The sequence below is a fragment of the Jaculus jaculus genome, chromosome 3 (genome assembly GCF_020740685.1).
Source record: "Jaculus jaculus isolate mJacJac1 chromosome 3, mJacJac1.mat.Y.cur, whole genome shotgun sequence".
Classification (NCBI taxonomy): Eukaryota; Metazoa; Chordata; class Mammalia; order Rodentia; family Dipodidae; genus Jaculus; species Jaculus jaculus.
Genome location: NC_059104.1, coordinates 113,778,206 through 113,791,666, shown reverse-complemented (window position 1 = coordinate 113,791,666; position 13,461 = coordinate 113,778,206). Strand labels below are relative to the sequence as shown.

The window sequence follows — 13,461 nt, the reverse complement described above, 5'->3', positions numbered from 1 at the left end:
TGAACCTTTTATAAGTTCTCAGGACACAGGCAGGCAGAATGCAGCAATCCTTTTAAACAATTGCTTCTAGACCAGTTCTAACAAAGTTCTTTGTCACCCTTAGAAGCTAAATTTAATAGTCCATAATTCTTGAGGCATTCATGTCTTTTAACTCTCATCAAAATGGTCCATTAAGCTGTCCTCAAATTATTCTACATTCCTTCCTCAGTTCAGTTCCAGTTGACCAAAGCCACACAGGGTTCCAGCAGTATCAGCCCCACTCTTCTGGTATTAATTTTACTGTTGTAGTCAGCTTCTCAATGCTGGTAGAAAACACTAGACCAGTAGAAGTTTATGACAGGAAAGGGTTTATTTTAGTTTACAGACTTGAGGGGAAGCTCCATGGTGGCTGGGGAAACAATGGCAAGAGCAGAGGGCAGACACTACCACCTGGCCAACATCAGGCAGGCAACAGCAGCAGCAGAATGTGCCAAACATTGGCAAGGGGAATCTGGCTATAACACTTGTAAGCCTACCCCTAATAATATACCACCTCCAAGAGGCTTCAGTTCCCAGATTGTCACAAGCTGGGGCCCTAGCATTCAGAACCCATAAATTTATGGGAGACGCCTGAATCAAACCACCACAAAGCATATACTCAACACTGGCAAGGAAAAGCTGGCTATAATACCCATAACCCTGCCCTCAACAACACACCTCCTCCAGTGAGAAACAAAATTGGCATCAGCTGAGGATCAAACATTCAGAACATGTACGTTTATGAGGGACACTTGAATCAAAACACCATACTTGGCATATATATACTGTTACATAATGATAATATACTTGAAAAAGTGGGAAGGTGTGATGTGAAAGTAGTTTTCTCCCAAATAATCTTAGAAAGCTGCATTATAACTCATTTCATAGAAAAATTCAAATTATTTTGTTGTCTATATTTTCTGTGTCTTATTTTTTTGTCCACTAGGAATGGGATACATTTACAGGTGTGGTAGTTGGAGACATGTTGCGAAAAGCGGTAAGTGAAAATATTATCTTACTCCTAGGGAAACTGGTACTAGCTTTGGCTACATGGAATACAATTTGTTACAGAAGAGTTTAAAATTATTAATGAAATTATCCTTTTATTAGAAGAGTATGTCCTGGCCTCTGCTACTGGAAAATGGCTTAAATATATTTTTGACCTTGAAAATGTCTATTCTTTTGAGAATAATAACTAAAATATTTATGTAGTTCATTCTTCCAAGAATATGTATTTTCCAAGAAAATTGCTGTAACCTTATGAAAACTAAACCTTGTATTATAACTAGAAAAATTTCTTACATATGTTAAGTTTAAATATTACTTTTAAAAACTTCTAAAACTTTATTCAAGCCCACAGTTTTTCTGTTTTAATTTTCTATTTAATTAAAACATGGATAATATTCTTCAACTCAGTGATCTTAGAATATAACACAAGATAGGTCATGTGTGATATAACTTGTAAGTAAATAGTATGGCTTTATTACACCTTCTTACAACATTTAATTTTTCTCAAGATTCACGCATAACAAATGCATCCCACATTTGTCTAAGTGGGTCTATGTTATGTCACACAGAACTTTCTCCATAATTGTCTTATTTTATGTCACAGAGCATTTTACCATGGTGACTTGTTAAACATAAAGTAGTAGTATATAAGATAAACACTTTTTTTCAAAATAGTGTGCTTATCAATTGTTATTTTTTAAAATTCTGAATTTTACCAAGTATATTAAGGAAACTAATTGCTTTTATTAAAGGACTCTCAACAAAGAATACGTGATCAACTTCCATCGTGGATCGATCAGGAAAGAAGCTGGGCAGTGGCAACATTGAAGGTGTGCCTTCTGCTTTGAGGGATTTTAATTTTCTATAGGTTTTATTTCTGTTGGCATCATTTTTATGTGTAGCTTATTTATGCCCAGCGTTATTTCTGTGAATAGAACATGAAGTCTTTTAGATAAAGATGTCAAGGAATTATTGTGTTATCTCTTTCTCTCCCTGCCTCTACCTCTCCCTCTCCTCCTGCCTTTCTCTTCTTTGCTCCTCATTTATTTGGTAATTGCTCAGGCCAAGTTTCTTTTGGAGGTAATGTAAGATAAATATACTTTTCCTAGAATCTATGTTTCCTTTCTCCCCTGCGTTCTGCTTATCATTACAACTCCGTATGTTCAATGGTGTACTGTATTGTAGCTCATGGTCCAAATGATGAACATGGCTAGCAGTTATTGGTGGCTTGCTATCTTCAAGGCATTAAACAACATTTAAAAATGGACGTCTCATTAAATCTTCTCTGCAGCATTAGGAAGTTGCTACTGCTCTTGTCTTCAGTTAGCAGATATTGAAACTATGCTTATGGTCATGTAGGATGTAGAGGCAGTACTTGAAACTGAACTCCTTACTTGGTAGTTTGGGGTTTCTTATGACTTTTGTACTTGCCTCTTTCATAAAATTTGTTGAATAAAATAAGCAGATTCTACTTTATTAAAATTTATATATATATTTATTTATTTGAGAGTGACAGACACAGAAAGAAAGACAGATAGAGGGAGAGAGAGAGAATGGGCGCGCCAGGGCTTCCAGCCTCTGCAAACGTACTCCAGACGCGTGCGTCCCCTTGTGCATCTGGCTAACGTGGGACCTGGGGAACTGAGCCTCGAACTGGGGTCCTTAGGCTTCACAGGCAAGCGCTTAACCGCTAAGCCATCTCTCCAGCCCAGATTCTACTTTATATCATGCACGCATATCCTCATTAACCATTTGTTCCATGATTACTGTGACTCAGCATAGTACCAGTGACAGTCCTTTGCTTTACCTAACTAAATCCACCTGATAACAATCTCTCTAGGTCCATCTGTGAAGTCTAGTTTTAGCTGTAACTTTGCATATGTTTGGGAAGATCTTCGAGAAATGGTACCAAATGATGAGTAGAAATTTATGAGGTAGCAAAGTGACAGACAAAAAGACAAATAGGCAGTTTGATTACAAATAAAAGCATAAATCATTGCATTTCACTATACTCCCCGCCCTCAAGAGCCTGAGCTAGGAAGGTAACAGTGAGTTCAAGGTCAGGCTGGGCTACAGAATGAATTCCATGTTAGCCTTGGCTAGAGTGAGATTCTATCTCAGGGAAAAAAAAAAAAATTCTCATTTCAAAAAACATAATTTCTTAAAGATTTGTTGTTCTTAACTGAAACCAATTTAAAACTTTATTATAGCTGGGGAAAAGAGAGTTTAGTATAGCACTGGGCACAATTCAGAAGCTAACATGGGCCAGTGGGAAGGCCTAGTCAAAGAAGAAGATGGAAAATTCCCAGTGGGTGAGAAGGTGTGAATCTTGTTCAATGTTGGTAAGATGAACAAAGACAGAAAAGTTTGATGACAGATGGTAGGAATTCTTGTTGTAAGTACGTAGCAAGTTTCATGCCAAAAAAGATGTATTTAAGTTTGAAATTTAAGAAAGCCTGACTGAAGTATTTTCAAATAGAGTACTTAGATTGAAATTGGATGTATATTCAAAATTTTAAAAAGAACTCAATGATAGTTTCTAAAATTTTGCTTAGTTTTAATTGCAGTATTTTTCCCTCCACAAGGTGGAGTTAACTAGGTACAGATGCTTTATGTAGAGAAAAGATTCTTAAGTTAGGAGTATTGATTGATGCACAAATGTTTTATTTAATATTGGCTTTAGCATTAGATGAGTTTTCCATGCTATTTCTGAACAGTAAATGATGAGACAAGCCAACAGTAAGTAGAAAACAAGTAATGGATATCTATTAATCATCAGTTTTTATTTTTAATTTGGGTTTTTGTTAATATTCATGTGCACTTATTTACTTGTAGCTCACGATATATTTTTACTTTTAGATTTCTCTCCCCAGTCTTTATCAGACCCTCTGCTTTGAAGATGGAGCTCTGTGGCGTACTTATTATCATCACTCAATGTGTGAACAGGAGTTTCCTTCTATTCTTATAAAAAAGGTTTCCTTATTTCAGCAGGTAAAATCTAAAATTATCCAAATGCAAAATAAAAGAAAGAAAGAAAGAAAGAAAGAAAGAAAGAAAGAAAAGAAATCACTCTGTAATGTTTCTGTTGTCATTCATTTGTCATTTAAAGGAAAATTCTGTAATGCTTCTCTTGTCACTCAGAAGTTCTTTAAAGGAAAGCTCTACTCATTGTGTTATGTAACTTTCATTGGCATATGTCTCTCTGCTTTTGCCACCTTACACAGACAGTCCTGGCAAACCTTCTGAGGAGGGTGTCTCCCTATGTAGCTCAAGCTCTTGTTCTTCCCACCTTGCCTGTGATTTAAGTATGATCTTGCAATTAGAAAAAAAATCTTTAGGAAGCAACTAAGCTACAAATTATGTAGAGTTTTAAAAAAATTTCCAAAGTTATATGTAAAGTGAGTAAAAAATTTTTATTTTTTTATTTTTGAGTTCTATTTCAAAACAGAATTTTGAGCTCTATTGTTAGGTCCCCCTCTAGATTTAGGTTGGACAAAAGGCTTATATAAGTGAGAGAGCTCCCCAGAAATTGATGCTTTAGGAACCGATCCTTCTATTTATCTCTTCTGTGGGGTATTAGTAGGGGGATTTAATTTCTTTTTGTTTCTTGTGCAGTAAATTTTGTTATACTAAATGTCCTTTAAAAAAAAAAGAAAATACCAAAACATTTAGAAGTTAAGGTGTTAACATCCAAGGAATATCACAGGTACACATGGCTCAGCATAGGCATAGTGGTTGCAGATTTTAGGCATTGTTCCTAGTCTTCCATCTGCTGTCGCTCGAAATGCTATAGGTGTATAGTACCTTCTTCACATACCATGTAGCCCTTTATTAGATTTTGAAGTCATCTAACCTCATGTTGATATTAGATAATAGCTTTGAGGAATTTTTTTTAAATATTCAGAAGTCCTGGCTTCTACCTGCTGTAGCAGTCTGAAGCACAACAAGTGCTGGGCAGCAGTGGTGCTTTCTACATGCTATCAGTCACTTAGTTATCTTTAACTATTGCTTAGTTTAAGGTGTTGAGAGAAATATTGACAAAGTTTTCACTTTCTTTTAAGGTTCTTGTGGTCCAGGCTCTAAGACCAGACAGACTGCAGAGTGCCATGGCTCTTTTTGCATGTAAGACTTTGGGTAAGTGTAGTGCTCAATAGCTGCAGCACACACCTGACCTTGTTTTAATAGCTTACATTTTATTTTATGCTGACTTTAGTTTAAAAATGTTTTATGGTCTTTTATTATTCATTTTGTTTATCTGTAATCCCTGTGTTGTTTCAAAAAGTAGTTCTCTGTGTTAGTCATATGTCCATTCATATATGTAATATTGAATTAAATTTAATGAGGAACTGATTGACACTCAATGTTTAATAAAAATATTGAGGTTTTAAAAATCAATCTTGAGAGGGTACCCATTTCCAATGTGGTATATCTGTCTGTGATCCCAACTTGTTTATATCACTTGGAGGCCAAGCCAGACTCTGGAAGCGTGTGGGCCAGCTAGACTGACATACATTACATGGTAAGAAAAATAACAGAGATCCTGTCACAAAAAGAAGATGGAAATTAGTCATAAACAACCCAACATTGTCTTCTGATCTCCACACATGCACTATGAGGTACCTCCCACATATATATCATGCACATCCACCTAATAAAAAAAAATTAAAAATCATTCTCTATGTTTTGGTTAGATGTAATCCTTGTTGGACTGTGTGATCTTTCTGGATTTTCTTTCATTTTATTTTTCATGTTATTTCTTTTGCGCTGTGGTCTAGCCATGACAGTGTATGGGCAGGTTGGTGGGTGGTTCAGCCTGGGCTCTAGCTCAATGAGAATCCAAGGTAGCCTGGGGCAGTTGCCACGCAGCCTGGGTTTTTGCTGTCTCTTGCCAAAGCCACCTATCTACTGCCTGACAGGGGTGCCAAGTTGCCTGAATTGTCACCCAGCCTTAGAGCTTGGAAGGGGACTGAGGTAGTAAGCCCTGAGCCTGCCCGAACTCTGTCTGGGAACACTGTCCTGCAAACAGTTTGCGCTCTCCCACCACAGGGGAGTGGGGGATGGGCGGTGACGGACAGGTAGGTGATGGCACCTGAGCTGGCGCTAGTGACTCAGTGTGGGCTTGTGTGTCCCTTGCTGTGTGACTGGGCCCACTGCACGTGCAATTGTAGTGCAGAGGCAGCTGCTGTGGGCATGGGATCAGGGCACAGCGGAGGCTGGCCGATAGGAGCACAGCAGCGGGGTGGGCGCGGGGGTCTGGTGGTCGCCTGATCACAGTGTTGGTGCGGGTGTACGAACCGAGCACAGCGTGGCGGGCCAGCACGCGCAATCAGAGCACAACGGCGGAGGTCCCCATGGGTGTGTGAACGGAGCGCAGCGTTGGAGGTCCCCGCGGGTGTGCGATCAGAGCACAGCGCAGCAGGCTGGCGGGTGTGCAATGGGGGCTGACTACTCACCTGAGAGGGGATCCATGATTCCTTGTCTTTTCCCCACTCTGTGCCCTCCCACTGGCAAGAAGACCCTGATAACCCTTAATTTCTTGCCTTTCTTTCCCCGGTATTTGTAGTGCAGCTAGGCGGTCGCCATCTTGGCCGGAAGTCGATTAACAAATTATATTTAATTTAAATAGCACTAAACAAAAGCACAGATGAGCTGGGCTTGCATATGGTTGGCAGCCAGCATCTGGGTGCCCTTTGGCAAAATGAAGTCCAGCTTCCTCCAGTATTAGTTTTCTTACATATGAAACACATTTTATTTGTCAAGGTTGTAATATGATTTAGGTAGCAGGTAAATAAACTAATTTTTATAATGATAAATAGAATCTGTTATAATTATCATAGATTATTTTGCCTACAGAGTACCTGACCTTATTATAGCTCTTTTATGATTGTGGAAACTCAGGCATGAGGTCCTGGCTCCTCAGCAAGAGAGGGCCAAGGAGGTGAGATTGAAAATTGCATGAAGGTTCCAGGAGTAGCAGTGAAAGTAGTATACTTTTATTATAGACTTTGCCCTCAAACAATGTATAAGGTGCTCTTTTATACAGATACTAACAAAAGTGATCAGTGACTAAACCCCGAGTTACATGATGTGATCATTCCACTGTCATGTGGGACAGAGCATGTTGATTTCTAGCACACCAGAAGTATAGACCCAGAAGTCAAATGGGCCACTATTTAGTCAGCTCCTTCATACACAAGCCACCCCTTACAGGAGACATAGTATATTTCCATGATTTGTATGGTGTCACTTAACTAACCAATAGTAACTGACATGCATTTCTATCTCCACACTGACATTCTACTTGATGTACACAAGAAATAACTCTTTACCTGTATCATGATAATGGAAAGGTGTACTTTGATGATCTGGAATCTGGAGCCTCCAATGTTTGAATATTTCTTCAGCTATTAAACGTGGTAACCAGGATACCTACTTCTTAGAAATGTAATGATTGCAAGAGATCATAACTGAAAAGCATTTTTTAAAAGTGCCTGTCTTTTGAAACATTTAGTAAATACTTATTAGTAGAACATGGATGATGGTTAGAGTGAAAAAAAATCATATATGTGAGATTATAATTTACTCAGGTAGTCTGTATCATGGATCATGTATTTATTGCAATAGTTGTTTTTATAATGTATAATTACATTTTGTACTTCAGTTTCTGTGATATATATTTTAGGACTGAAAGAGCTGTCCCCTCCTCCTCTAAACCTCAAAAGGCTATACAAAGAGACACTGGAAATTGAACCCATTTTGATAATCATTTCCCCGGGAGCTGATCCTTCTCAGGAACTTCAGGAGCTTGCCAATGCTGAGAGAAGCGGAGAGTGTTATCACCAGGTAAGTGCAAACCCTCTGCTGGTTTTATTCTTGCTATTTCTGTTCCTTCTCCATTAGTGTTAGATGCTACGTAGGGAGGCCGACATTATTTTGTGGATGGTCAGCCAAACAATGCCTTGAGAAGTGTCCATGTCCTAACCTCTACAGTCTGTACATGACACAAATTTGCAGATATAATTATCCAGGTGGGCCCAATATGATCATGTCTTTTAACAAAGGGAGGCAAGTGAATCAGAGTGAAAGTATGAATTGAGAAGATGGTTGTAGAGGTCAGAGAGGAGGAGATGTTAATTTTAGATTAGTGAATCTTCTGGCTTGCAGATGTCTAAGATAGCTTGGAAGTATACATTTGTGCTAACTTAGTAGAGAATAACAGGTTCTTAATATGTTTGCTTAATTTGTTTTTCCTTTTTGGCTGTTTTAGGCAAGATCTCACTCTAGCTCAGGCTGACCTGGAATTCACTATGTAGTCTCAGGGTGGCATCAAAGTCATGCTGATCCTCCTACTTCTGCCTCCCCAGTGTTGGGATTAAAGGCATGTGCCACCACACCCAGCTGTTTGTTTAAATTGTGAGAATAACTTGAAATTTTTTATTTGAATGCTTTTGTAATAACTTACAGTAATGTTTACTCACAACTTCTTGACCTAATATGAAAGAAATGCATAAATATTCTGAGTAAAATTTATCTAGTATGAAACTGCTTTTTCCTGAGGTAGAGGTTTTCGATGTTCATACTGTCTCCTTATGTACAAGTCAACTTGCATTCAAGCTTGAAAATGAAAATGGCTTACTTTCCATTTTTGGAAAGTGAGTAAATTTCTTTCATAAGACAACAATTAGTGATTTAAAAGTCCAAATATTTCATAGCAACTAAAACTTCCACAGTAAGAATTTCCTAAGGAGCAATCTGAACAGAAAAATGCAGAGTAGCAGGGCAGGAGTATCACTCTTCTGGTGTCTTTCTGACTGGGTTCTGTATTCCTTGGTGTGGCAGATGAGCATGGTTATTAGGACAGTAGGCATGTATCATTAACATGCTTAAAGCCAGTAGTCCTTTGTACAGGTTGTGTCTGTGAGCAATGACTCTGGCAAGAAGACTAGATGATGCATGCAAACAACTATTTCATGTTCTTGGGGAAGAACATGATTACTTCATGGTATTTGTTTGGCTATTCTTAAAACCCTAATATTAAAGCCAGTTAAATCTCTTCCATTATAGCATTCTAGCAGACTTTTTTGTTGTTAAATTTTTGTGTGTTTTTTAGGTTGCTATGGGTCAAGGTCAAGCTGATTTAGCAATTCAAATGCTAAGAGAATGTGCCCGCAATGGAGACTGGCTCTGTTTGAAGAACTTACATCTCGTGGTATCTTGGCTTCCAGTCCTGGAAAAGGTAGATTGAGATAAAATGGACAAGTATGTTTACCATTCTGCAATCTCCAAGGAGCACTGGTATTCAAATGCCTACATTATAAGAACACATTCTGTAATTTCCAAGGAATGTCAGTATTCAAATGTAATATTCAAAAAGCAAATGCAGTTTTAGAATAGTCAGTATTTGATAAAACACACCTTTAAACTCAGCAATTAAAAAAAAATAAGTACATTAGTGCCAAACAAAACTGATCTTGTTGTAGGAAGTCTGTAACAATCTGTCTTTTAGGGGACTACTAAGCATGCCAGGAAATTATTAAGTTTAACAGGGAAACTTATAGACTATTTCCAGAACAAAAGTATATACATTGATATATTGAAGAAGATCTATTTATACACTACTGTATGCTCACGTTTTGTTATCTGAACGAAGTGGGGAATCAGAGGGAACTGCAGAACTTTGTAGGAAGCTAAAATATAAACCCATGTGGCCCAGAAGGAAAATAACCTTAGGACAGAACAAGTGGCTAGAAAGTTGTTAATACAAACTGGAATTTCAGTCTGGTACTCATTTTAAGAAAGATAATCTGGTTTTGGGAGATCTGACTACAAAAAAAGATGTTCCTTGAAAGCAGAGTGGAATGTAGCTAAGTGCAGATAAAGGGCTCACTGACCTAATGCTAGCAGCACAAAGGGAGATGTCCCCACAGTGCTATGGGTTGGGATGTTCAGTCTTTATAATTATAATATATAAATATATTTTATCATTTGTAATTTTAAAGCCAGTACACTACATTTTTGTCATATTAACTCCACATTTTATATATTAATCGTACATTAGTTTCAGGCAGAGATTAAATTGTTTTTGTCTTCACTGTAGAGGTAATCTTTTTTCTTTTGTTTTTTGTTTTGTTCTCTTTGTTTGTTTTTGGTTGTGAGACAGGTTCTCACTTTAGCCCAGACTGACCCTTAGAACTCACAGTATAGCCAAGGTGACCTTAAACTTGAGGAGATCGTCCTGCCTTAGCCTATCCAGAGCATGGATTAAAGATATCAAGCTCTACCCTGTCAATTATGTCTCTGTTCATTCATTCATTCAATCTACAAACACTTCTGAGTATAGAAAACAAAGTCAGTATTTACTGTGGGGCTGTTTACATACAGATTTTGTACTTGTTTCTAGAATGTGACCTGATGCCCACTATAGAAGAGATTAAACAAAGCGGCTGGTGGTCATTGCAGTAGTGAATTCTAGGGAAGCTATCTAACTAAATTATATTTTTGACAGATGAGGGGCTAATAATGGGAAGAAGGAATATGCAAAGTAAAAATAGACATCTAACACAGAGCAAATGATAAGTGACAGATGTGTATGGCATCAGTGGCATGGGCAGATGAACTGGCTGGTGAAGGTTTGATCAGACATAATGTAGTAGTAAAGGTGGGCAGGAGGGCATTGATAGCATTATATGACTATGGAAGTATGGATAGAATCAGTGGGAACCGGAAGGCATGAAGATGGCTAGTAGCTTAGGCATGGAATGCCAGCTAGCTACTTTGTATTCACTAATACCAGGCATGGCTTGACCTGTTTTCCATGATGCTGTGTAATAGGTACTATTACTTTCCTTGCTTAATGATGGTACAATAACAGGTTGGTAGATCAATAAATGAGGAATGTATGTTGAAATACATTGTTATTGTTTTGTGAACAAGGAATTGAATACTCTTCAGCCTAAAAATACCTTCCGTTTGTGGCTCACTGCGGAAGTTCACCCCAACTTCACTCCTATCTTACTCCAATCAAGTTTGAAGATAACATACGAGGTAAGGAGATTTACAACTCACACCCCTTGTTGTTTGAGAGCAGTAATCTCTGTGCATGCCTCCTAAAATTTTGTTTTCAAAAAAGCTATTCATCAAAACCTAACAAAAACTTTGTTTTTAGGCTTAGGTGAGACATAAGACATGTAAACAACAGCATAAGATGATGTAAAAAGTTTATGCTTTTTTCACTTTTTATTTCATATCATTTATGGCTTTTTGTTTTATTATAATAAAAAACTGTATTAAATGATTTTATTTATTTATTTGAGAGAGAGACAGGCAGACAGAGAGAAAGCTAGAGATAAAAAGGGCATGCCATGGTCTCTTGCCACTACAAATGAACTCCAGATGTATGTCCCACTGGGGACTTGAACCTGGAGTTTCAGGATTTGCAAGCAAGGGCCTTTAACTGCTACGCCATCTCTCCAGCTTCCTCTTAGCCATTTTAAAACATACAGAATAATAGTATTAACTATTAACTAAATAGTATTAACATGTATCTTGTACAATAGTTCTCTCAAACATTTTCATCTTATAAAACATAGACCCTGTATTCATTCAAAAGGAGTTCACCATTTCTTATTCCCCTCCCCACCCTAGCAACGACTATCTTAATCCTCTGTTTAAGGGTTGCACTACATTGAGTAACTTGCTTAGGTGAATTGTTCAGTATTGTCTTTTGTGAATGACTTACTTCACTTAACATAATGTCCTCAAGGTTCATAGAAGTCTTAGACTTTCATTTTTTTTTGAGGCTGAAAATTTCCATTGTATGTATTGTACAATTCTTTGTTTAATTCATTCTTCATTAATGGACTTTTAGGTCTCCAATGACTGTATAATGTTTTCTAGTCATTGAATTCCCTACTGTTCCTCCTATATGTTTTTCTTCTTTCTGCTTTGTTTAGGTTTTAGTTTTCTTTTATTCTTTCTGACTTAATTTAGTTATATTTTATACTTATTTGTATTACTACCAAAGTTAGTATTCTACAAATTTTGGTTTGAGATAATTTTGAACTTATAATTCTGGTACAAAACTGTTTTGGTTTTTGTTATTTTTTATAGTTGTATTTATTTTTGTTATTTATAATTGTATGGAGTTATGAATTTCCATAATTTTGCCACCATACCTTGCAAATAAATAAATAAATAATTTAAAAAATAATTAATGTGAAGGTGTTTTATGCTATATTTATTTGGAATCCTTCAGATAAATATCCAGGAGTGATACATAACTGGGCCAAATGTTGAATTTGTTTCTAGTTCGTTTTTTCTTTTCTTTTCTTTTCTTTTTTTTTTTTTTTTTTAAGGAGCCTCCATACTGAATTCTATATGGCTAGACTAGTTCATATTCCCACCATCAGTTTACTTCCTAAATCTTTGCCATTTTTTTTCTTACTAATTGCCATTCTGTCTGACTAGGGCAAGATAATTCATAATGTGGTTTTAATTTGCATTTTGGATGAGCATTTTTTGACTTAGTACTAGATCACTATAGAGCTTCATTTCCTGGGTTTGTATTTGTGCTTTGTTGTCTAGCAGTATTATTGATCAAACACTTAAAATCTGACATACTACTATGCAAGGAAAATTAAATTGTTATGTTGTATATTGAAGTTGGGATAGGAATTTAAAGAACCATTAGAGAAGGATAGCTGGTATGTTAAATGCAGATACTTGCCCTGAAACAATCACTGTCACATCAGTATCACAGGTAGTGATTTTGCTTCAGTAAATAAATAGAAAATCATCAATGATCATGTTCAATTTACTGAATATTATTGGGGAAATAGATTTTTTTTTGAATAAATATTGTGATTTGTAATTGATTAAATTGGTAATTTGACATAAAGAGCTTAAAGCTAGTTTTGTATTTGTAAACTTTGGTGAAAAACTTTCTTCATTATGATTTATGAAATATGATTTCAAATGTGTTGAATAGAGATTCATTTTATGTGTAATATTTTATACATTGGGAAAATCTGCTAATTTCTAGGTTTTAGTCCCCTCCAGGTTTAAAGAAGAATTTAATGCGTACTTATGAGTCTTGGACTCCTGAGCAAATTAGCAAAAAGGATAATATTCAACGAGCCCATGCTCTCTTCAGTTTTGCATGGTTTCATGCTGCCTGTCAAGAAAGAAGAAACTATATTCCACAGGTAATTAAGTGTGTCTTAAATATAGCCTAAGCTTTAAATTTTGTTAGAATATTTTTATAACTGAGTATTTTAAATGGGTAGAATTATGTCATAAATTTGGCTTATTGATCATAACTTTGTTTCTAGTTCAGTCTTTGCTGCTAATCTGTCTATAATGCATATGGTTACTTCACATCTTCTTGCATGAAAACATTAAGAACATTTGTGTGTGACTTTTCAGAACTGTGTTGAC

At 36.6% G+C, this 13,461-nt stretch overlaps 1 protein-coding gene across 4 annotated transcripts in view; it reads left to right on the top strand.

The window, feature by feature from the left end:
• Dync2h1 (dynein cytoplasmic 2 heavy chain 1) overlaps positions 1-13,461 on the top strand; it is a 277,230-nt gene that overhangs the window by 153,883 nt on the left and 109,886 nt on the right. For 3 of the 4 annotated variants that reach the window (XM_045144805.1, XM_004661895.3, XM_004661894.3), the window contains 8 exons: positions 965-1,015; positions 1,779-1,856; positions 3,886-4,017; positions 5,088-5,160; positions 7,709-7,869; positions 9,137-9,262; positions 10,960-11,070; positions 13,074-13,229. In XM_045144805.1, the coding sequence (XP_045000740.1) occupies positions 965-1,015; positions 1,779-1,856; positions 3,886-4,017; positions 5,088-5,160; positions 7,709-7,869; positions 9,137-9,262; positions 10,960-11,070; positions 13,074-13,229 (888 nt within the window). Of the gene's footprint in view, positions 1-964; positions 1,016-1,778; positions 1,857-3,885; positions 4,018-5,087; positions 5,161-7,708; positions 7,870-9,136; positions 9,263-10,959; positions 11,071-13,066; positions 13,230-13,461 lie in introns of all 4 variants that reach the window. The other variant, XR_006636108.1, reaches the window with a different exon arrangement.